The sequence below is a fragment of the Trachurus trachurus genome, assembly GCF_905171665.1.
Source record: "Trachurus trachurus genome assembly, chromosome: 17".
NCBI classification, from domain to species: domain Eukaryota; kingdom Metazoa; phylum Chordata; class Actinopteri; order Carangiformes; family Carangidae; genus Trachurus; species Trachurus trachurus.
This window is the reverse complement of record NC_139900.1, coordinates 26,576,683-26,600,281: the sequence shown is the minus strand read 5'-3', so window position 1 is coordinate 26,600,281 and position 23,599 is coordinate 26,576,683. Positions and strand designations below refer to the sequence as shown.

General features: G+C 43.8%; 3 protein-coding genes across 3 annotated transcripts; 2 read left to right on the top strand and 1 right to left on the bottom strand.

Annotated features, from left to right (window-relative positions):
• Positions 1-46: 46 nt before the first annotated feature.
• prmt5 (protein arginine methyltransferase 5) lies at positions 47-10,798 on the bottom strand. Its single transcript, XM_083992192.1, has 16 exons — positions 10,677-10,798; positions 10,253-10,371; positions 8,058-8,143; positions 7,748-7,882; positions 7,533-7,645; positions 7,374-7,423; positions 7,104-7,267; positions 6,860-7,021; positions 6,690-6,767; positions 3,663-3,721; positions 3,393-3,515; positions 2,578-2,753; positions 2,159-2,362; positions 1,097-1,207; positions 932-996; positions 47-825 (listed from the first exon to the last, which is right to left on the bottom strand). Exons 1-16 carry the CDS (start codon positions 10,772-10,774, stop codon positions 673-675), a joined length of 1,896 nt encoding a protein of 631 aa, XP_083848318.1. The 5' UTR covers positions 10,775-10,798; the 3' UTR covers positions 47-672.
• An 812-nt stretch (positions 10,799-11,610) lies between these two features.
• psmb11a (proteasome 20S subunit beta 11a) lies at positions 11,611-12,574 on the top strand (the record flags this gene model as incomplete). Its single annotated transcript, XM_083991353.1, has 3 exons — positions 11,611-11,636; positions 11,749-12,144; positions 12,241-12,574. 3 exons carry the CDS (start codon positions 11,611-11,613, stop codon positions 12,572-12,574), a joined length of 756 nt encoding a protein of 251 aa, XP_083847479.1.
• Positions 12,575-12,959: 385 nt separating this feature from the next.
• Positions 12,960-22,494, top strand: psmb5 (proteasome 20S subunit beta 5). Its single transcript, XM_083990983.1, has 3 exons — positions 12,960-13,221; positions 15,727-16,033; positions 21,860-22,494. The coding sequence occupies exons 1-3, from the start codon at positions 12,997-12,999 to the stop codon at positions 22,141-22,143; spliced, it is 816 nt and encodes a 271-aa protein (XP_083847109.1). The 5' UTR covers positions 12,960-12,996; the 3' UTR covers positions 22,144-22,494.
• Positions 22,495-23,599: the final 1,105 nt, after the last annotated feature.

Here is a 23,599-nt window from a genome sequence, read left to right as displayed (position 1 = left end):
GAACTTGCAGAGCTTTTGGAGAACATTACAGTGTTGTCTTTATTAACATGATTCAAACATACAGAAACAAAATAAAAGGTATGAAGAGACAGCCCCCAAAAAACGTGGTATGTGACCTGAATACGTAACCCTCTTTTCACCCTCCTGTGCTGAGGAAAAGGGTGCTTTGTCAGTATGTAAGAATTGGTATGGAATGTGTATTGATAAGGCATAGGTCTAGGTGGATAGTGTCTGTGTGTGTCTGTGTGTTTGTGTGTGTGTGTGGAATTGAGCCTGTTCAGAACGGTAGGGAAAACACATTGAAAAAGAAACAAAAAGCATGACAAACCAGTGGCGAGGTGTTTGACCTAATCAGGATGAGCCACAGCAACGACACACTTTGTGTCGAGGTGATGGTCCATGCCTGCTGAGACAGACCTCTGGAGCAAATTCTGAGAACACAGACTGAAAGATCTGGTTTACCCGATCTTTAACTTTCATGGCCAGCTCAGAAGTGCAACCACTGAACGTTTAAAACCCAGATGAGACTAGAGGTTCACACCTTAAGTCCAGGTTTAAACTGTGTATATATATAAAAAAAAAAAGCATTAGGCCACCCCACTTCAACTGTCACCAAGTTGGACTGAACGGTGTGCGTGTACGCCAGTTGACGGGTGTGCTGATGTGTCATCTTCACAGGCCGATGGTGTAGGAGCGTCCTGCTGGGTTGTGGATGGCGGAGCAGGAGGGCTCGGTCACGGCCCATTCGTACCACACCTTCTTCCCATTGTTGCAACGCCAGAATCTCACTGTGATGTCGTCATCCCGGGCTATGGAGATGGGTTGCTATTAAAAGAGACAGGGGAGAAGAAAATTGCCCTGTAAATATTTGGGTTATTTTTATATCTAAAAGTCACAGGGACATTGAATAAGTAGTGACTGAATGACTCACTTTGAGGGGGAAGAGGATGGGGAACCAGGAGAACATTCCTGGTGAATGTGTTTCTGGTTTTATACCTGACACAAACAAATACACACAATATTAGTGTTCTTTTTTTTTTTTTTTTTTTACCTAATCTCAACATGAAAGGACTTTCTTTTCATTAAGCCGACTTACTGAGTGTGACGTCTTTGTACAGCGTGGTTTCAAAGTAGCCAGCAAAGCCATGGAGCACTGAGTTACAACCAACTGTGAATCTGAGGCACTGATACCGGTTATTGTTCATGTCTGAAAGAGGAGAGAAACGATGGTCAATATTTTCATGTCGCATTAAAGGAGAATTCTGGTCATTTCTGACCCCTAAATCGTTGTCCTGATGGTCACCCAGTGTTGGGAGGAGCAAAAAACATGACTAAAATTGATGCAGGCAAACCAGAGTTACACCATGGCTAGACGGCGCTAGGGATAGCGACAACGCTAACCTATGGGGCAATTCTTTCAACCACAACAAACACTCAAAAAACAATCAAGTATCTATGGTACATGACTGGAATCCTTATGACACACCACTGAACTCATATAGTGTACAGTATAAACAGTATAAACTTTGTGTTTTTGCATGTTATCACTCACCTCAGACAGCCGAACTCTGAAACATCCTGGAAAGACATTACTATCCGATCACAGAGCGCCTGCTCTCCCCGCCACAGAAACAAACACTTTTTCCTTGTTGTGATGATTTCTTTACTAAAATAAACGGTCAGAGATATTTTGGACATTACCACTGCACTGCTCCACCGTTTATTTTTGTAAAGAAATCATCACAACAAGGAAAAAGTGTTTGTTTCTGTGGCGGGGAGAGCAGGCGCTCTGTGATCGGATAGTAATGTCTTTCAGAGTTCGGCTATCTGAGATGAGTGGCTATGCAAAAACACAATGTTTATACTATTTATACTGTACACTATATGAGTTCAGTGGTGTGTCATAAGGATTCCAGTCATGTACCATAGATATTTGATTGTTTTCTGAGTGTTTGTTGTGGTTGAAAGAATTGCCCCCATAGGTTAGCGTTGTTGCTATCCCTAGCGCCGTCTAGCCATGGTGTAACTCTGGTTTGCCTGCATCAATTTTTGTCACGTTTTTTGCTCCCCCCAACACTGATTTAGGGGTAAAAAATGACCGGAATTCTACTTTGAGGAAATGTCTGTGCACTTTAGAGTTTAGTGTGCTTCTATCTACCTTTTGTGGGGTGTGTGAAGGTGAAGCATGCTTTGGGTTCTGCCAGTTGATGGAAGTTATGGAGACGCACGACGTAGGGAGTCTCAAAGTGGCACTCTGGGTCCTTGTCACGCTCGCGGCAGCTGCGCACTTCATTGTAAAGCTTGGAGGAGGACAGAGGAGCCAGGAAGGACGTGTAGGAACAGGGGATGCTGACTCCGTCATCTGGAGGTGAAAAGATGAGATGGGGAGGGGGAAAGAGAAAGCGATTGGTGATGCACCCAAGCATAGGAGGTAATGAGGGGTAAAAAAAAAACGCGTTCCACATTGTTTAATATGGTAAACAGCCGAGGGTGCTCAGCGGCTGCAGTATCTACATACTTGATGTTCTGAAATAAGAACCACTGTAGGAATCGTGTCCAACCACAGCAGTGATTTACCCTTGAGGAAGCGCTGCGCTCCATCTAAGCACTCTGGGGAGAGTTCGTTGTCGCCGAATGATCCGAGGAGCTCGCTGACGATGATGTCGGCTTTCTCTGGTGCTGCCCACTCCCGCATGTCACATGACACCACCGTCACCTGATCGCCCCACTCCTCAAAGCGCCAGTTCTCTAGCCTGAACAAGTTACAGCAAAAATGTTAGCAGTGCAAAAACTAGTTACATAAGCATTCAAAACGCCAGGTGCCAAAAGTTGTTGCAATTATAGTTTAAATACTAAAAATCAAATTCCAGGCACAGGGTTCCAACACAATTTCTAAATTCCATACTTTTTCCAGACCCTAATTTCCAGACTTCTTGGTAAAAAAAATTTAAGTAATTTGTGACATTTTAGTAATTAGTGCAATTAATCGTTTGTTTTCATCATTTTATTTGTATGCCATTATGTCACCAAATAATTCCCAGGAGATTGTGGCTAGGTACGGTAGCGCATACAAAATAATTAACCCAAATAACTTCAGATAAGACCAAACACAGATATGTATTAAGATAAATATAGACATACATTTCCATACAATAGTTTCCATTTTCCATACTTTTCTAGACCTGGAAATGTATAATATTAAATTCCATACTTTTCCATATTTTCCATACTTGCATAGGAACCCTGGGGCAGTGCAACTTTGGGAAAGTTTTACACACCTACATCTGTGTATCATTCGATACCTCAGTGTTAGTGTGTTGACATTTTCCTATGTATGCTTCAGTGTGTCTGGACTAGTATATAAAAAAATAACAGAGCTGTAATGAACTCACGTGACTACAGCATTGGGATTCTTCTCCACAGCATACACCTTCAGCTTCCTGTCTGCCTGTCTGGCAGCACGCAGGGAAGCATTGACCAGTGGACCCCTGCCTGCTCCCAGCACCATCAACACTCTGCGTGAAAGAGAAAATATCATTTGAGAGACAATTCTACGGTCGATGCTCTGTGGTTTTCCTCACAGCTGTAAAGCTGTAGCACTTGTCTGGTGTTATTCATTGAAGAGAGTGTTGTTGTTGTTGTTGTTGTGTTCTGCTACTCACTGGACATTTGTGTCTTTCTGCTCCTCAGGAACTCTGTCAAGTAGACACTTGTATACAGCCTGCAAATATAAACACAACACAAAGCATGTCTTTTTAGATCAACTTGCTTTTAAATCAGGTTTTATAAATAAGATAATCAAACAAGAATAAAATATGATCAACAAAATAACGCTAGATGTTAACCAAGATTTTCATCTGACAATATAAATTAAAGACAAAGACTTGTTATCTCAGCTCTATTTACTTGGAAATGATCACTCGTCTGTGTCAGACTGTCCAAACAGTAAATGCATCACAGGGAGGTTTTTTCAGAAACAAAGAAAGTCACTAAAGGAATCTGGATCCACCGTAAATGCTCCCTGGTGATGTATATTTTAAAAAATAACCCAACAATTGGTCAGTGAACCACTGTTATCAAACTCTATTCTACGATTCACTGTTGGACCCGCCAAAAAATATACTGTGCATGATGTCATATGATTAGGGATGGGTATCGGTTCCAGCTTGGATCAATTCTTGGAATCGTGTGCGTGTCTGCTTTAACGATTCCCTTATCGATTCCGTTTGGTTCAGAAACTCGCACATTAATTGATTAATTACGTGACGTTACGTTAAAACCAATCATCATTATAAATGGGGGTGCTTAGTGTTTATATCCACATGTCACTGTTCTCACAAAATAAAGTTAGTGGCGTGTCTGCGTGGAGCGGAGCTGCTGACAGATGCAGCCGTCAGTGACGTTTCCTCATCACTAAACCTGTGAGCCACCCTCCGGTCCTCCCTCCCTCACGTCGTGAGGACAGGACAACGTCTCCTGAACAGGCTACATGTCTATTCTTTGTGTTTTTCTCTCTTTATTATAACCACTTCCTTTCAAGTTTCGTCGTAGCCACGTGAAACGGTGCGCCGTGTCTATTCTCTCGTGCGCGCTCTCTCTCTTTCGCTCGCTCGCTCACTCCGCATAAAAACGAATGTTATGAAAACAATAACTAGTGAGAAGATACAGATGCATAAAAACCATGTAATGGAAACATTGTTAAATTCCTCCTGTGAGCACAGCTGGCCCGCAGCCACAGTGGTCTAGTGTTAACCTGTCCAGGCAGGTCGGTCCTGGAGCCATTAATGCAGTGTTTTCAACCTTGGGGTTGGGACCCCATGTGGGGTCGCCTGGAATTCAAATGGGATCGCCTTAAATGTCTAGTAATTGATTAAGAATAAATAAATAAATAAACTAATTATTTTTCACAATCTTAAACAACTATATTCTTTATACATTCCACTTTCTTGAATATAAATCAAGATCAAATAAAATGCAGCATATACAAATATCTGAGCTTGCTCATCTTGAATGAGGGTCACCAGAAATTTGTGATGTCAAAAGGGGTCATGAGCCAAAAAAGGTTGGGAACCACTGCATTAAAGGTGTACAGAAATGGCCGTTTGTCCTGTTTGTCGCGCCGAGTTGTCACGAGCTGCAACACGAGTTTACCCGAGTGAGGAAAACGAATTTGATTGGTCGTTATCGAGCGGGCGGGATATTCAAAGCTTGGGGCGAGCCCGAGCTCCGTGTGTGTGTGCGTGTCTCAGACGTTTGAATGACGGATGACGGATCCAATATCAGTGGCTGGTGAATCGTGTACAGGCTGACGTATAATCCGTGCGCCTGCATTATCCAATGCGAAAAAAAAAATACACACTTTCATCCCGGATTTACTCAAAAATAGAATTTTGCACAAAGTTTGGCCTACAACGTCTGAAAGATGAGTTATCACATTCATTTTATGACCCAAAGTGGGCTCAAATTCAATTTTCTTTTCTGTACACCTTTAAGGCAAACAAACCCATTTCTCTTTTATTCCCTCACCCAATGAGAATCGATAAGAGAATCGATAAGGAATCGAATCGATAAGCAATATCGATAATGGAATTGGAATCGCTAAATTCTTATCAATACCCATCCCTACATATGATTCTACACCGCTGACACCTTTAAGCCTCTAATCTCAATTTACACAAAAAGAGACAGGCCAGTGGCGTGCTACAAGTAAACGCATATATTTGTTTAGCGGTTAAATTATTTGGTGAGGCTTTTAGCTGGCTACACACCAAGCAGGGAAGGTTTTTCAAGCTGATTGAAGATCTGCTCGACTATAAGACAAACTCCCTATGCACCGCCAATATTAATGATCAGGTTTTCCCTGTTTGCAGGAACAGCTTCAATGAAATTGACAGTGAAGAATAAGAATGAGGGTTAAGTCCTCTCAGTGTGCTGCGGTGGCTACCTGTAGTTTTCATTTCAAAAAGCTTTCTTGATGGAGAGGTGTTCGATAACTGCTGTGGATGATGGATCACTATACTACAGACAGTTCCTGCTGCACATTTATGGTCCTTTTCTATTACACAGTTACAGCACTTGGTTTTGGTCATTTTCCATTACAACTAAGGACTTCATAGTACCTCCCCAACATCGGCAGGATCGTCATAGTCTAGCTCTCTTTTTTTGGATCCTCTCATCAGCTCTAAACCCAATCGTCTGCACCTAGTTGACGGACCACGGTGTGGTTTTCTGCACAGCAGCCAATAAACTTGGTGAAAGAACAATAATAGTCACACTACAGATCAATGGTCGCTTTTGCTGGTGTGTTTTTAAATCTCGATTCTTATGTCGGAGGTTGGGCTCATGACTCTTCCAGTGACGACACTCTGGCCAATCAGTGGCCAGCAGCCAGTTGGCGTCACGTTTTGGTAGCGGTCTCAGCTCACTTGGAACCTCGCTAAAGGCAATACAAAAAAAAAGTACCAGGTACCAGGTCCTACCCCTGGTGGAAAATCAATACACTGAGTTGAGTCGAGTAGCGCTAGTGGAAAAGGGCCATTCGATATTACTACTACAACTTTATAGACAAAACAGCTCTGTGCACTGTGTTTGTATCTCTGTTTGTGGATTTAAAGCTAGCGCTCTATGGTTTTCCACCGCTGTGATAATGTTCAGGTGGATGCAGTTAGTGCTTTGTCTAATGGCCTTACTTGCTGGTACTGTGAATATTTGATGGGATCCTTCTCAAACACTTCATACGTCTGAGACTCCAGGTTGTCCATGAGGGGCTACAAAGAAGAGGGAAAGAAACATTTTAGTCTTCTTTATCCCAAGGTTAAAAACAAGTCAGATGCACAAACAGTGATAAGAACTTTCTAACCTGAAGAGGAGACTGTAGGTAGTCTTCATAGCCCTTGGCGAAGAGCTCATACGCGTTTGGTGCTGGCCGGTTCTGGTTGAGGTATTCCAGGTACTGCAGGTAGGATCTGAAGTCCTTGTCAGTGTGCCGACTGGTGCCCATGAAGATGAACTGAGCCTCCAACTGTGTAATGAGGTAGTTTTATTAAAAAACAACTCCACATTTGGTCGATAAATTAATTTTTCAACAACTTGTTCCTTCGTACCTTGAAAAGTCGGAAGATTATTCGCTGATGGGCTTTGGACAGAACAGGGAATCCTTTCTTATTGGTTAGGAAGATGCTGGTGGGAAGGATGGCTGCTTTGATAGGTTCCCCGAGCCACTTATCTATCACAGCTTCTGACGGCATGTCCGCTCCCACTTCAATCGCTTCAAGAATAGAACAAAGTAAATTTTTAGAAGCAGACATGACCATAATTATTTCTTAATACGCTGACTTTGCCCAAGGCAGCTGCTTCACAGTGTGCTCTCTCACCGAGACAGATCCTCTTGTTGTAATCACAAAGGGTTCTAAATGAGTGCCACCTGAAAGACCAGAGGCAAGTAAACAAAGTGAATCAGGATTTTAAAGGAAATCAATGACAACCGTTTTAGCATGCAGACAGCACTCGAGTGGGACTTTCATGACACTCACCAGCTCCAGGTCTTCTCATCAACACTAGTGTCATCGATGCAAGAGGTCGGCTCATTCTCAATGAGATCTTCCCGCATGTCCTCTGTCGACATTAACGGGACACGGATCCAGAACTACGCACACACAGAGAGGACAGCAGCGGTTAATTTATCTCAAGGCAACCTTCAAGGCAACCTACATTTAAACTGTTTTGTGACACAGCATGTTTGTCTTACATTTGAGGTGTGGTGTCCAGTGTGGACATGGTTTAGTAGCATTCGGGCTAAATTGGCGTTATTAGGGCCCCGCAGAGGAATCATGAAGACGGGCAGACCCAGGTAAGCTGAGAAGTTTAGCTCCTGCACCAGAGCCTGGAGAGAACCACAGGACAGAGAATAATGAGAGCATGAAGGGGAGGACATGTTAGAAGGGATACAGACAATCAGACTGGGCACCATGAGTTCACTCATGCCACAAAAACTTTGAATCAAAACAGCCATCTTTAGAAGTGTAAATCAAAGCAATTGTCCAAAGTGAGGGACTTACAGCCTCTGAGTTTCTGCGTTCCGTCTCGATTTCTGAATCTGTGTAGATCCATGGAGAGAGCTTCCCAACAATAAGAGTGTTCCAATCTAGATCAGAGCATAATAGACGTGTTAAAAAAGCATATTCAGTGTCATAAAACCCTTTGTTCTCCTAAGTCATCTAAACTTTCAGTGACACATATTTGGAAAAAATCAAGTGTGGAAAAAAGCAAAGAGGGAGTCCTGAAAGTCCTTTATGTTAGAGATGATCAGAGAAAGAGTTTTATATTAATCCCAATTGAAAAATGCAGTGTTACTGCAACAATAATAAAAGTTTCAGTCTTTTTGCTTTTTAACGCCAGAATTTATTATTCTTATACCAACAGAGAAGAACAACTTTCCACCAACAGATTTTAAGATGTTGTAATTTATTTAAAAATATATCAACATGTTTACCATGATAACCAAACAAAAGGAGCAATATTCTCTCAGACCATAAACCAATTCTAAAACAAAATGTGAGACTGCTCTAGGGACCCCAAAGTGGGGTTCTTGGGGGTTTCCAGCAAAAAAAAAAACTACAACCCCATCCATAAGTACCATATTGGCAGAAGATATGACTATTTTGGTTGTGGTTTTCAAACACTAACTGTAATATAACATGTACAAGCTAAATTCTTATCAACTGTGGATCCATGGTTTCATTTGTCTCAATGTGGGGGTCCTTAGTGTCAGAAGTCAAAGTGCAACTGAATCTGAACCGGGACAGGAACAGAAATAGCTGTGACCATGTTCATTCATTACAATGAGTTTATCTGAGTGGTTCGACCAGAAGAACAGAGTTCTTATTGCAGTTAATAGTTTTAACATGATTTAGTCTTGATCTGTCATTCAATTGATAGCTTTCATGTGACGTCACGGCCCGTATGGAACGCCCCCCTGGCGGTCAAAACAATCCACTTCCCCGCTGTCTGCGGATTAGGACAAGGCAGAAAAACACACACTGCTCCCTGCTGCTTCAAAAATACCGGTGTTATGGCCCAACTGGTGTCTGATTTAACTGGTTACCGTACCGAACAACAGCTGTGCTGCACTTCCGTCCGCAGATTTGTCACAAATTCACAAATAAAGCCGTAGTTCACATGTTACTGCAGCCAATATGCGTCTGTGAGTGAACCTGTTCCGCCAATCTACGGACAGTCAGCGCCACACTTCTCTCACTCTGCACAATACTGCACAGTATGACAAAGCCTGTCATGTTAAAGTTACGAACTAATGGAAAACACTCTGAAAATACGCTAAACAACACCGGTCATCGTCCTCGCCGCGCCGCGGTCGGTCCCGACCCTCGTTACCGTGTCGCTGCCGCCGCGGGCGGTGCTGTTGCCGTGTCCGGTGGCGGGCGGTCCCGCCGGGTTACCATCGCCGCCGCCGCCGGTCCCGCTGCTATCGGACCGCCGTCATCGTTGCCGTCCTCCCCCCCGGTGCAAAGCTCCGGGCGGAAGGGGGGGGGAGCTGGTCACCGTGCAGCCCAGCTAAGGGCTCTGGTTTGTGGGTGAGAGGAGCAGGGAGCCTGCAGGCTCAGTGGGCTGGAGCTCAGCTGTGGAGCTCAGCGGAGCTGCGGTACCAGGACGGTGTTCCCACACAGGAAAGTTACAGGTACATTTCTACCACTTCAATGAGTCCAGAAACATTATTTTAAGATCAAAAAACTACAAAATGGGGCTTTTAATCAGACACCAGTTGAACCATAACACCGGAAATATTGGTTGCAAGCGGTGGAGGATGATGGATTCTCCACCAGGTACATAACATCGCCCAACTCGAGCTTCGGCAGGGAACTGGTCATCTTAAACAGCTCGTATACAGCAGCTGGTGTTGAATATGGGTCACAAGTGCCCAAAACTTCAAAGTTGTTTTTATATCTTTCTTTCTCGGCTGCTGGCAGATGATTTAAGTCATTACTCGGTTGTTTGTCCATAGAAAGTCCATTGCGGGGCCACTTTGGAATGTTGCTTTTGACCGCCAGGGCCCTGAGACGTGACGTCAGTGAAAGCTATCAATAAAACCATCGAGTCCTGCATCCATCTATGGTGTTACAATGGGCCTAATCTAGGATAGACGGGTACAGTTATCACATGCATAGAAAGAGCGTACAACAAGTTAATGGCTATTAATACCTGACATAATAGATGATGACAGACTATAAACACTAACCTCTTCCACACAGCAGCAGGTCGGAGCGGGTCTGAGCACCAGGTCGGGATTTAGCGGGATCCAACTCGTACTCTCTGTTGAACCTCGGGTGGAACAGGGGCATGCACAGGAAATCAAACCTGGACACCAGAGAGAGAAAGCAGAGTTTTAACACTGGTGTGATTTATAATGTCAACCAGAGGTGAAGCATAAATCCTCTTTTTGCTTAACCATTCCCCGGGCAGCTTGCAAACTTTGCCAGTATAGCCTGTACGAGTATGAGAGACAGGACACCGGAGTCCAGCATCGTTGTGATTGGGCACGTGCTGGTAATTCACCGGCTAGCTTAGCAACGCATCACGCACTACGCTAGCAAACTAGCCCGCCTCTCTGCTAAACACTTTTACTGAAAAAAATGACCCGTAGCGTGCTGCACGTTCCTCACCCGAGTTTGGCGACCACGGCTAACGTGTCAGCGACCTCCGGCACACAGTTCAAGTCTCTCCCGCAGGACACCCTGCTCCCCGTACTGGCAGACGCCATGATTTTAGCCGACTGAATGATTGACTGGGACCATCTCGTTGTGCTGGCTTTCGAGGAAACTGGCGCCATCTTGGATCTGCAAGGACGTGCGCGGTCATTGCACAGCAAAGAAGTTTAGAGCCGAAATGCCTTCAAAGCTCCGCCAGTTGCACGACTCGTAAATTACCGCGATAACTGTGCATCGAGGGTCTGGAGCAGTGATGTCTTTTTTTCTTTTCTTTTCTTTTTTTTTTTTTTACTTTCTACAGAAATATTTAGCAAAACAATCACTTTTTAAGGTGGAAAAATATTAAAATAGTAGTAAGAATAACTATCATTTATGTTTCATCAGACAAATTATTAGGCTACTGAGAAATTGTTACAGAATATCGAAAGAAAATGTATTATAAAAATGAAAATCCTGCTGTTGTTCCCTCATTCAACATCAAACTGAAAATGATGACAAAGATGAGTATTGACTTGCTCACAAATAACAAAATGGTTTGATCTCAAAGCAAAACACAACGTTTGCAGAAAATGGCTTCTGTGGATATCACTTTCACAGCAGGCAATATCATTTATGTCCACTCAAATGCTTTGTGTGTATGTGTGTGTGTTTTCATATTTTGGAGGGCTAGCCTATAAAAGGTGTGTCTTCTATAGACACTAGATGGTAGATAACAGAGTAAGCAGTTGCAGCAGTGACCTCTTAAAACACAGGGATATACAAAGCTTTTTTTTTCAGGATGATTTGACTTTGATTTTCTGATCAACAAATCTCATACTATCTGCATTTGTGTCACCATTATGGCTCTAGAAGATATTTGCGGTTTCAAGGAGACTCCTGTGTATCAAGAATGGTTTTCTGCATCATCTTTGGGAAGTAGTAGGCCTACAGTGTCATCTCTTCATCTGACTGACTATTCAACAACCCAAGAAGTACCACTAAACTTTTTGATACCACCTTTGTCGAACTCTGCCTTTGTCAACCACAGACCTTCATTCCCAACCAAGCGGTCGACGTCAGTCCGCAGGCCTTTCCCTCTGTCTCATGGAACAACAACCCTCGGTTTTATTTTCCAAGGGGGTGTCATTGCAGCTGCAGACTCACGTGCCAGTGCTGGGGGGCTTGTTGCCTGCCCAGCTGTTCATAAGGTTACCCCAATTCACTCCCACTTGGTGGTCACCTCCTCTGGCAGTGGCGCAGACTGCATGCTGTGGGAGCGAATTCTGACTAGAGAGATCAGACTCTACCAGCTGCGGCACAATCGCCGCCTCTCAATACGCGGCACTGCTAAACTCCTGTCATTCATGCTGCACCCCTTCAAAGGGACTGACGTGTGTGTGGCTCTCACATTGTGTGGCTGGGACAAGGAAGCAGGCAACACTGAGTGTGCAGACTCATCCTCTTTTACTGGACATAGCTCCTCAGCTACTGTTAGTGGCCATGATTTTCCTACAATGGCATGTCCCACATCCTCTAACAGTGGCCCACAGCTGATATATGTGTGCAGCGATGGAGCCAGACTGCAGGGAGATGTCATCTCTGTGGGTTCTGGTTCTCCTTATGCTTATGCAATCCTGGATATAGGACTGAGGTGGAGCCTGAGCAAAGAGGAGGCCATCTCTTTGGCAAGAGAGGCTGTGTTCAGAGCCACTCACAGGGACGCCTACTCAGGAAACAGTGTAGACCTCTTCCATGTTACAGCCCAGGGATGGAAACAAAGAGAGAGGGAGGATCTGAAAGAGGAGTATTATAGAGACATGGAGAGGAGGGCAAAGATAGTGGAGGAAAGAAAAAGACTGACAGAACTGAAATGAATGGTGCAGTGGAAGGGGGATGGAGTCAAGTTGTAGACTGGTTAGAATAGTCACGTTTTTAGAGATAACATTTCTTCCTTTTAGTTTTTGACTATTCATAATTTAACTGCCTTTTCTTTCTTGCCAGAAATGTCTTTCTTTTTTTTCTTTTTTTTTTTTACTCCAGCAACTTTATTTAATTTATGTATTTATGTAATAATTTATAAACCCAAATACAATAAGAGAGTGCCTTGGAATCTTTTTTTTTAATGTCTTTGTCTGTCCTCCCAGTTGACCAAGGCTACTTGTTTTGTCCATCACTGCGCTCCAGCCTCAGTCCTCCACAGCCACTGGGGGCGCTGCGGGGTCCTGCCGCAATGACTCAAATAAATGTCCCTGGGTTTACGCGGCGGAAGCGGCTCGTTCACCAGACAGTTACAAAGATGGCTCTCGCTAGTGTGTTGAACAGTGATTGTGCGGATTTTTCTTTTGATAAGTGTCAGCCTTTTGGATTTGGTTGCGGAGCCGAGCAGAGCGGCCTGGGGTTTGACGCCACTCCCGGAGACAGCCTCAGTTTTTCGGTGAAGAACCCGCTGTGTGCCGGGGGCGACGATGGCGTCGAGAGGAAAATAGAGTTCCTGCATGGGACCACCACCTTAGCATTCAAAGTAAGTTAACGAGCACGTAACTGTGGCTTGCTGGCATCGAACAGCTCTAAATTACAGACATGGCCGTCCAAGTAAACGTCAGGTGAATAATACAGAGAGTAGCTTCACGTTGTAGAGCTAACGGAAGCACCACAGGCTGTAGATAAGGACCCACACTGAGGCTAGCATAGCTAAGTTAGCTCGGCTACAAACCGCCTTCTCATTGCAGATGCTCACGGAGCCACTTGTCACTGTTTGTGTTTGACGTGTCTGTCGTAAGAGCAAATGCGTAATATAACAATGTCTGTGTGTGGTTTTGACTCTAATGGCACCCTGCATTGTGTAACCATCTGCCCTATGCCCTTACGTGCACACAGGTTGTGAATTGTGAATTTGTAAACCGCGCCTGTGCTCAAACTCGCATGCAGTCGGCTTATGTTAGTAACGTTAAGTTACTTTTAAACAACACGATGGCGCAAATGACGAATACCGACTAACTGATTTTTGGGTTTAAGTTTTAGTTGCAACTAAATGGAAATGTACTAAGGTAGGTTAGTATATTAAACTAGTTAAGCTAACTAGTTTAAACAGCGCACTCAGAGGCGAAGGAGAAGGCGATATACATAAAACGCACATTCAGTCATCAGATTTGACATTTAGTGCAAACTTTTAACCCCAATAAAGTATTAATGCCCCTCTGAGGCTAGGTAATTGTACATTATGGGATATAGAAGGTCAGAAGTTAAATATAAAATTTTAATGATGAATCTTGACTGAATCTTGACTTTCAACCTTTAAAGTGATCTCAGTTCAAATTGTAAGTTAATGTATTCAAATGTGTCACAGGCAAGCTTTAAAGATGTAAAAGAAGAGGTGTTATGGTAGGAAGGAAAACATACCACACAAATCAAAACTTATTTTTTGCATGTAGTATTTTCCATGTGTTTATCTAACTATAATTGAACCGAGAATGACATTCAAATGGAGAAAAACTGTATGTGGTTTCAGTAAAACCTCACCAATGTCAAGAATTTAAGTATAAAACATTTTCCTTCAAGACGTCAGCACGCGCAGCCACCCACACATGTGTATTCTCCTTGGATCTCGTGTGGGAGCACAGAACAAAGTAGGAGATCCTGAAGCGCTGTCATATAAATAATGCTGTCAAGCAGGGAATGGGTTTTCTAAAAAGTTCAAGGCACACTGCTTACTTGTACTGCAAAGATTTAGTGAGAGCTTAAAATTAGATTAAAGTCAAGTGATTCCTGTAGGGTTTGCATTCCCCTTAAAGAATAAGTGGATACTGTTATTTTGTAATTATCAACAACACCGATGAAAACACCAGTACCAACAATGGATTTTATGCAAACAAGATGGGGTAATGGCTGCATATAAATTCTGCCTCTGTGTCACATTGTTGTCCATAAACTATTAAAAACACATAAAAGAGCCACAGTCTTCCATCTGGGAGACTCACATCTTGTCATAAGAATGAAAAGCCATAGCAACTTTCTCCTTTCCATTTGTCAAAGGAGCAGAGCAGTGTAAATACTGAATACTGTTCCTGCAGTAGGTTTTGGTCTCTTCAGGGGATTTACTGATAAAAAGAAAAGATAAATAACGGCAACTTTATCCCTTAATCCCAGAGCGAGGTGGAGGCCGGCTCCGTGAAAACCTCCCCAGCAGGCATATTCCTCTGACTGGACAAATCTATTGTCTTCATTTCAGTAATGCACCACTGTTGTGACTGTCAGTTCACTGATTGTGGATTTTTGAGCAAAGAGGAAAAGAAAAACCTCTGGCCTCTTATCTTTCTGGCCGAGCTCAAACCATGTATTGCTCTGTGACAGCTGTAGAGCTGCTGCACATTTATGCCTTGTTTACACAGAAGCTAACAGGTGCGGTAATTCTAACATGCACACTTTCATTGGTTTATTAATCCTGCAATCTGTAGTGTTAAAGGGATAGTTCAACATTTTGGCAAATTTGGCCCATTGCCATAATCCCTATAGTTTTAGGAGTAGGTTCGTTACCTTTAATTGTCGGTGCAAGCTATTTTTAGAACGGCGGAGCAGAGCCGTGAGCTGCTCAGAGCTACGCTACGGAGGCTAATGGGATTTCTTGGTTTCCCTCATCAAACTCATCAAATACACAATCCAACGACTCAAACGCTCTGGTGGACAAGTTGTGACCTGCACATTCACCACGCTATGATATTATAACAGAAAGTTACGAGACAGAGTTGTTTTAGAGGGAAATTCATGCAAAACCGCTCATGAGCATTCCCGTCGGGGGCAGTTTTTCGACACACAGTCTCTGCATTTGCCTCGAAAACAGGGCATAAAGACAACAAACTTACTCCTTGGACTATAGGGATTATGGTAATGGGCCGATTTGCCAAAATGTTGAACTATCCCTTTAAACAAACATGCACACAGAAATGGTGCTTCCAAATGTGAACAAAATGATCAAACGACTGCTGTGTGGTTTGTGCGACTAACACATGGCCCCCTTGTTGTCTCCCAGTTCCAGCATGGTGTTATTGTTGCAGTGGACTCTCGGGCCACCGCAGGCTCTTACATCGCATCACAGACAGTAAAGAAGGTGATTGAGATCAACCCCTACCTGCTGGGCACCATGGCCGGAGGAGCCGCAGACTGCAGCTTCTGGGAACGTCTTCTGGCCCGACAGTGCCGCATCTACGAGCTCCGCAACAAGGAGCGCATCTCGGTGGCAGCGGCCTCCAAGCTGCTGGCTAACATGGTGTACCAGTACAAGGGCATGGGACTCAGCATGGGAACCATGGTGTGCGGCTGGGACAAGAGAGGCCCAGGTAAACACAGCAGCTATTTATGTACTGTTCTCAATGGGGAATTCTATAAGGGGTAACATCAATACATTTACTAGTACACGATCAATCACCGATGTAAGGTCGCGAGTTAAAGTGGCAATTTTACGCTTTCTGGTTCCAATATAAGGATTTTCTGCTTTTCTGGCAGACAACTGCAGCTTAATCAACAATGAAAATGCTTTGGAGCCCTTTACTACAATTCAATATCAGATTTCAGTGGTTCAAGGAAAACGCCTGAAAACTAGATGTAAAAGACAAAACTGTCTTTGTCCTCTAGAGACAGACAACACGATTTTGTGACCTATTGCAGTGAATATTCAGAGTTCTAACTGAAGATTTTAGAGGTCTCCTCACTCCTGTTTTACCTTGTAGAGCAGTGGTTCCCAACCTTTTTTGGCTCGTGACCCCATTTGAATTCCAGGCGACCCGACCTGGGGTCCCGACCCCAAGGTTGAAAAGTTTTCAACAGGCGGTTTTTATGTTAAAGTTATGTTATTTTATTTGTACTTGTTATCTATAGATAACACCAACACCATTTACTTTGATAATATGTGTAGTTCAGGTGTAAGGGACAAATGAAAACTGAGCACAAATAATTTGCCTTCTATTGGCATATTAGTGTGCAGGGAAACATTATTGTAGCATGCTAACTTTATCATAGAGCTGTAGCACAGTATTCCAATACTAGCCTATTATTAAAAAAATACCATGTTTTGTTTAGTACCAACACTAACACCAATATCCTGTGTCTGTGTGTGGGGAGCTGTGTGTGTGTGTGCTGTCCTCAGCTTTCTCTCCCTGCGCTCTGATTTCACTAAACATGACAGCAACAAAATGAGAGGTAGGGCTGAAAATGTAAGTGCTCTTACAGTCCGTTCACAGCTTGTCGGCAAAGTAGACGCACAGCAAAAAAAAGGCATTATTTCCACAAAGCCTGTCTGAAAGATGTTTTAAATCTGTGGAGACCAAGGGAGCCGACATTCAACTCAGACAGGCTGACAGACATACAACCTGTCTGATTTATTTTGTGACTTTTTTTTCCCACCATCTGAGATAGACAAGACAATGTAGGGCAATGATAACTGTTGAATTTGCTCATTTATCTTATCAACTAACTTATTTTGGAAACATCTCTATATGCAAACATAATTTTCACATTGCAAGGTGATTGAAAATCACAACAACAACAGAGATATAAATCCATAAAAGCCGAGGAAGCAACCATAGCAACAGAGACAATACACAATTTGGACTGAATCAGCACTGGTAATGGTTATCATGTACATTTTGTTTCAATAATTATTTCTATTATTAGAACCAGAATAATTATTTCTATTATCAGAAAAAGCAGGGCTGATAAAGGATGTAGTCTAATTATGAAACTCCAACCCAGTGGTTGTTAGCCCGCACACTGCAGCACTGCTCCGAAGTAGACTGAAGACAAAAAGCTCAGTACACCTCCTAGACACAAGTCTGCACTCTGAGCCCATTTTTCTAGGTTTCTATTCAGACAAATTAGATTTAAAATGACAATAAATGAGAACAGATTTGTGGTAATTGTTCAAAATTGAGACATTAAAGCAAGTGTCGTACCAAGCTCATTGTGATGACACTCGGCTCAAGTGATGAGCATAATATTCCACTCTGAATGCACAGATCATATGGCAGTGTCCTTATTGGTAGCATTCATCATTTCTCAGACTGTGGCTGAACATCTGTAGTGAACACAGCATCTGTAATCCAGGTCTGTTCCTGTAATGCAGTAGCAGTTCAGACAAAAATAACCGTCCACAAACTTAACGGATTCAATAGTTGAAAGAAAATCTCCAGTTTTTTGTTGCCCTTGACATACTGTATGCTGCTGCACTAAGTACAAACACACTAGTAGTTTGCAGAGTCGACCACTAGATGGTGCTGCCGCTTCTCTTATGCTCTGTCCCTCTTAAACTCAAAAGCTGTGATTTGATTTTTTTATTTTTTTTTGGATGGCGCGCAGTGTGGGGCCGTTCATCACAGAAGGTGTGCTTAAAGAGGCCGCCACAGCCAGACAGTAATGGGAAATCGATGAGGCTGGGACTGTGGGCCAGCAAGAGTGCGGCGGGATGATGGACGTTGGGTCTCAGCCCCGAACAATTGGGTCGCATGCATAATGCCGGTACACCCCAGTGGAGATCGATGCCGGCTTTGTCTGGAGAGCAGAGCGGCCCGCGTGAACAATGGCGGCCCCCCCGCGGTATATGCCAACAAACCACAAATGACACGTTTTTAAATCCCGGCTAATCAATTGGGGAAATAATGATCCCTTTTTATAAGTTCAGTAGGTGTGCGAGCTTAGCCGTGGTCCTGCAGTGTGAATGATTGAACGCGGAGGTAAATGTCATGTAAATTAAATCAATCGTGATTAGGCGGGAAGCTCATTAGCTGGCTACAATCACGTCAAGAGCACTTATTCCCCCTGATGGAGTGCCTTTTAAGCTGCATGGAGAAATGAATTAAACAAAAGCTATGTTGAGAAGCTTCACAAATATGTATCTATGTAACAACATAAATGTTGTGACACTTGTAATCATGGTACAGTTGATTCCCCCCGCCATAACTTTGCTTTATATTGATCCAAAAAGTTCCCTCTGATGCTCTTCACATGGACATGGAAAAGATCAATAATAGATATGATTAAATGTGTCACAACAAAACAGTGAAGTAGTCTATTACACAAGAGCAACTGTACCATGTCAGTTTTATAACCATTCCCAAGAGTGCGATACGACCCCCCCCCACCCCCTACCACCCCAACTCATTCTGTTGAGTCTCCTTCCTCTTGATCCGGTGGTGAATACTACTGGGAAGGACAGATGACGGATAGACACTGACCCATTTGATGCTAGCCACCCATCCATTGCACTGTGCTCCTCACCTACCTCTAAAAGCTGTCAGTACAGCCAGCTGCACCGGCCTCTGTTTCTTCAAAAAAAGAAAAAAAAATCCTCCTTAAGCACCTGTCAGTTGATTGATGGAGTGGAAGGAGTCTGTCTTGGCTGCCAGTGTTACAATGCTCCACCATCCATTCAGCGTGCCCCCACTTATCCTTCAATGTGGGCCTTATGAATCTCACCCATCCATTTTTTTTGTTTTTTTCAGAGAGCGCTCATTGAAGCCTAAGTGTTTTTTTTTCTTCTTGCGTCACTGTTTAAGCTGCATGATAAGTGATATTGCATCGGGGCTCTACAAAGACCCCAGGTGTGTTTGGAAAAAAGGAATGGATGTGGGAAGTGTTATTCGGTGCCGCTCTGCTTCTATACTTGGACCTCCTAAAGAGTCCTCATCCACCTCCGTCAACTACGCTACTCAACACGAGAGCCTGCCTTTTACAACTCTCTCCCAGCCTATTATGTTTTTAACGAGTCCCTTACAGTTTTCAAGAGGAACAGGCAGGTCTCAGAATGGCAAATTACCCCCGTGCATAGACAGGCACTGGATGATTATCATGGCAAGCTAACGACAGGCTGAGGAAGCTGCAATTTGCTAGTTGAAAGCAATGGTAAGCTGCTTTTTTTTTTTTTTTTTTTTTTTTTTCCGGAAAAGCAAGTGGCTCTCTACCCCTAATAGACTGCCACTAGTGGAGCTGAGGAACTCCGCAAGCGAGGATGTAGAATCTGAGGACATTTTGAAGTGTTTTTTAATGTGTGAGATGAGCGATAGCAGTGGGTATTAGGTGGCTCTGTATGCATGTGTTCCCGCATCTCTCCGTGCGAGTATCATTTTCACAGGTTTGTCTTTGTGAAAGCGCTATGAAAAACATGCCTTTTTTTTTTTGCAGCCTGTCTTTCTTACCATCTGCAGGCTTTGCTGTGGGCGAGCTCGCAGGCTGGTGCTACAGTCACCATGATCCACGTCACTCTGGAGCTACGGCCTGCCGCGTGTGCGTGTGTGTGTGTGTGTGTGTCACGGCGTGGAACAAAATGTCTCGCATGTGTCCGCCGAGCAAAACTGTGGAGCAAACTGTCCTTCACAGGTTCATCAGAGCATTGTGGGTCTGCAGTGTGCGCATGGGGATTACATGTTAAGTTGGTTTTGTGTGGAGAGAAGCAGCGCCCTCCGTGCCACATTCGAGTGAGAAGAGAAACTGCAGAATGGAGCGGAGGGACATCGGTGTGCTTTACTCGTCTGATGTCCACAGGATGTGAACACGCTGTTGTTTTTTTTGTCGTTGCTCCCCATTGAGGTGCGAGGTGCAGTTACCTGTGCAGCTCATGTTGCGGGTCGATAGTTAATTTTTGGCGTGCGTGCGCGGGGATCAATAAGGCCCGGAGCGCGGCCCCCGGGCCGACAGTGATGTGGCCTGCACCTCGTCAGCAGGTTCCGCGGCCGGTTTCGTTTTACTTGAAGAGGATGCAGCTGTTCATATCTGCGAGCCTGACTTCACTTGGAGAGGTTGCAGCTGTTCATATTCTCTCTCTTGAGGACACGGTGTATGTGAGCGCACACACTCGTAAGCGCATGTGTTTGTTGTGTGTGTGTGTGGGAGAGCAGCGATGTTGGATGTACACCACCTATCATCTCATGTCTGTTTCTTTTCCTGACAGAGCTCAGCACATACCGTCAGGAGATCAGAGGAAGCTTTAGCGGGAACACAACTCCCTACCGTTTCCTCCTACCCTCTCTTTACCTTTCTTTCTTCTCTCTTGACCTTGCCATATCCTTAAAAACTATACACTTTTGAGTTGGGACAACCTAATTACATACAAAAACATCTGTCAAGTATACAAGATCATGCATGGCTCAGCTCCTCCTCCACCATCCAGTTTTATTAAGTTCAAATCCTCTGCTATTAGAACTGCGCAAGGTGCGACAAAAAAAAGATTGCATAATCCCGTTAAGGAACACCACTTTCAGCCAGGCTGTGCCACAATCAATCAGAGAATCTCCATCATATCACTCATTCCAAGCAAATGTTAAGAACTGGCTTGTAGACAGCCAAAGATGTGAGCACTGATGTTGATATTGTTGTCCAGTGTGTATTTATTAACGTGGACACACATCATCTTGTTGTCGTCCAAATGTGTATTTATTATGTATGTATTTATGGGCAGTTAGTATGTGTTTGTGTTCTACCCTATGTGGTAAAAAATGTTATTCCATTGTTGTTCTTTTTTAACCCCCTGTTGTGTTCCCTTCCTCCAATCCTTTTCTCCTTCCTTCCCTCCCGTCGTCCTTACTTCTTCTTCCTTCCTCTTTTGATCCAATTGACCTGATCTGTTCCCTATCCCTTCATCTTTCTTTCCTTCCCTTTCCCCTTCCCTCTTTCCTCCCTTCTTTCCCTTTTTCCTTCCTTGAACAAATCTGTTCCCTCCTTCCATCCTTCCCTTTCCTTCTTTCCACAGTCCTTTTCCCCTTCCTTCCGTCTTCTTCTTCCTTGAACGAATCTGTTCCCTCCCACCACTTTTCTTTCCTTCCTTCTTTCCACAATCCTTTTTCCCTCACTTCCTTCCTTCCCTTCATCCTTACTTTTTGACCCAATTTACCCAACCTGTTCCCTCCCTCCTTCTATCTTTCCTTCCTTTTTACCTTCCTTCTCTCCTCACATCTTCCCCTTCGTCCTTCTTTCCTTCCTTCCTTGACCCAGGAGGACAACATGAGGGCTGCCTTGTACAATCTGGCAGAGGGATAATTGATGAAAACTAGCTTTTTAAGCTAATTCGAGTGCATTTACCTGTGTGTGTTTTATACAATGTTTATTAATGTGCATTGTCCCTTTTCAAATAAACTAAACTGAGACTTGTTTTTTTTGTTTTTGTCGTTTCTCTCCAGGTCTCTACTACGTGGACTCGGAGGGGAACCGCGTGTGCGGCGACCTGTTCGCCGTGGGCTCGGGCTCCATGTACGCTTACGGCGTGATGGACAGCGGCCTGCGGCAGGACCTGAGCGTGGAGGAGGCCTGCGAGCTGGGCCGCCGCGCCATCTACCAGGCCACGTACCGCGACGCCTACAGCGGAGGGCAGGTCAACCTGTACCACGTCCACAGCGAGGGCTGGACCAGGGTCTCCCAGGAAGACGTGCTCATGCTGCACCAGCAGTACAAAGACCAGGCGTAGTCGGGAGTTTATTCTAGTATCCAATGTCTAAGTTGTGCTGAAATGTCAGTTAGGGTTGACACACAAATAAAAAGGACTCATCTGCCGATTGGCTTCACTTGTGTCACTTCTGTGGCTCAGTTTTGACCTGTTACTAGCTTCCATCTTTATATTGTACATTTTTAACCAGTTCAGTGAGCTCCATTCAGCCCGCACAATATGGGAGTATGATTTGAGTGTCTGCAGAGAGGAGCCCGATGACTCAAACATGCTTTAATATAGTGTGGGAGTAGTGTGAGCTTGCCCTACATATATTTAATTTGGTTCATACCCTGGGAAACTACATCTTTCTCAATAAAACCTGTCATGTTCTTTTTTTTCCAAGTGTGTTGTTTTTGTTTGAGTGCTGCTTTTCACCTTTAGGTCTCTGACGGTGTTCTGTTGTATATCTCAGAGTCTACTCTATATGTAAATAGTCTCATCGCCTCATCCTCCTTTTGATGTCGTCTCTTTTGCCATTGTGTTGTGTTTACATTTCAGTCATCTGTTCCCCCAGCTGCTGGCATTTGGAGGTACATGCAAAAGGCTGTTTTTGTCTCATCTATATGTTGTGCGTTTATTAGCACAGAGTAGCACTGTCTAAATAGAACTATTTAATTGCATACCACCAGCCCCAGTAATTGTACCTCCTCGGTTGTAACAATGTGTTTTCTTCCCCTCATTGATAATGTTCCCTTCCTCTGCTCACGTTGCACAAATACGTCTTTTAATTGGAAGGGGAAATTTATTCTTTAATTCCTCCCCGACACACTTAACTTCTCAATGTGCAATGTTGTGTACCACCCTGCCATGGTGTTTTACAATGTAACGACCTGCGCTGGCAGTCTGTGCCCCTCCAGCAGTTTTATGGTTAGGAATAAACACTAATAAAGGGGATGGGGTAGACATCCCACGCCGGAGCGCTTCCAAACCATGGTTAAAAACTAGTTTCACAGGTGACTAGTTAGCAGATGGAATAGAAATGGGATTTCGATAAATGGAAGCGAGCGGGTCTCAACTGTGATTCTGCTCTTGGTAAAAGAATTGACGGGGAATTGCACCATCAATAGAAGCATTATACTTGCAGAGTGACAGTGACTGTGTCCATGAAGATTTTCTAAAGTGGAACGAATATTATAAAAGCTTTAACACTAAGGGATCCTTAACCATCCCTGAAGCTTCCAGGATCCAGCTTTCAATGGGTTAAAAGAGAGGTTTCTCAGATGGACTCAATATGACTATAAATTACATCCTCGTGATAACGGGTGAAGTCTGCACCCTCTGCCACTAAGTATCCAGCGTGCTGCATTGTCCTCTAAGTATAGCGTGGGAAGGGCTGCCTTGATATTAAAAAAAAAAAATAGCCTTCTGTGAGAGGCTGCAATTTCACTCCATAATTGCTTAATGAGACACTATTTGAGGAAAGGCTCAGTTCAGT

What these genes read in the sequence shown, in the direction of transcription:
- prmt5 (XM_083992192.1), bottom strand. Translation starts at nt 10,774, where the DNA reads ATGGCGTCTGCCAGTACGGGGAGCAGGGTGTCCTGCGGGAGAGACTTG. An exon ending in CCTGCTGCTGTGTGGAAGAG is followed by an intron (nt 8,144 to 10,252) that starts GTTAGTGTTTAT and finishes GCTCTGATCTAG; the next exon opens with ATTGGAACACTCTTATTGTT. An exon ending in CTTCACACACCCCACAAAAG is followed by an intron (nt 1,208 to 2,158) that starts GTAGATAGAAGC and finishes CTCCTCTTTCAG; the next exon opens with ACATGAACAATAACCGGTAT.
- psmb5 (XM_083990983.1), top strand. Translation starts at nt 12,997, where the DNA reads ATGGCTCTCGCTAGTGTGTTGAACAGTGATTGTGCGGATTTTTCTTTT. An exon ending in CCACCACCTTAGCATTCAAA is followed by an intron (nt 13,222 to 15,726) that starts GTAAGTTAACGA and finishes GTTGTCTCCCAG; the next exon opens with TTCCAGCATGGTGTTATTGT. An exon ending in CTGGGACAAGAGAGGCCCAG is followed by an intron (nt 16,034 to 21,859) that starts GTAAACACAGCA and finishes GTTTCTCTCCAG; the next exon opens with GTCTCTACTACGTGGACTCG.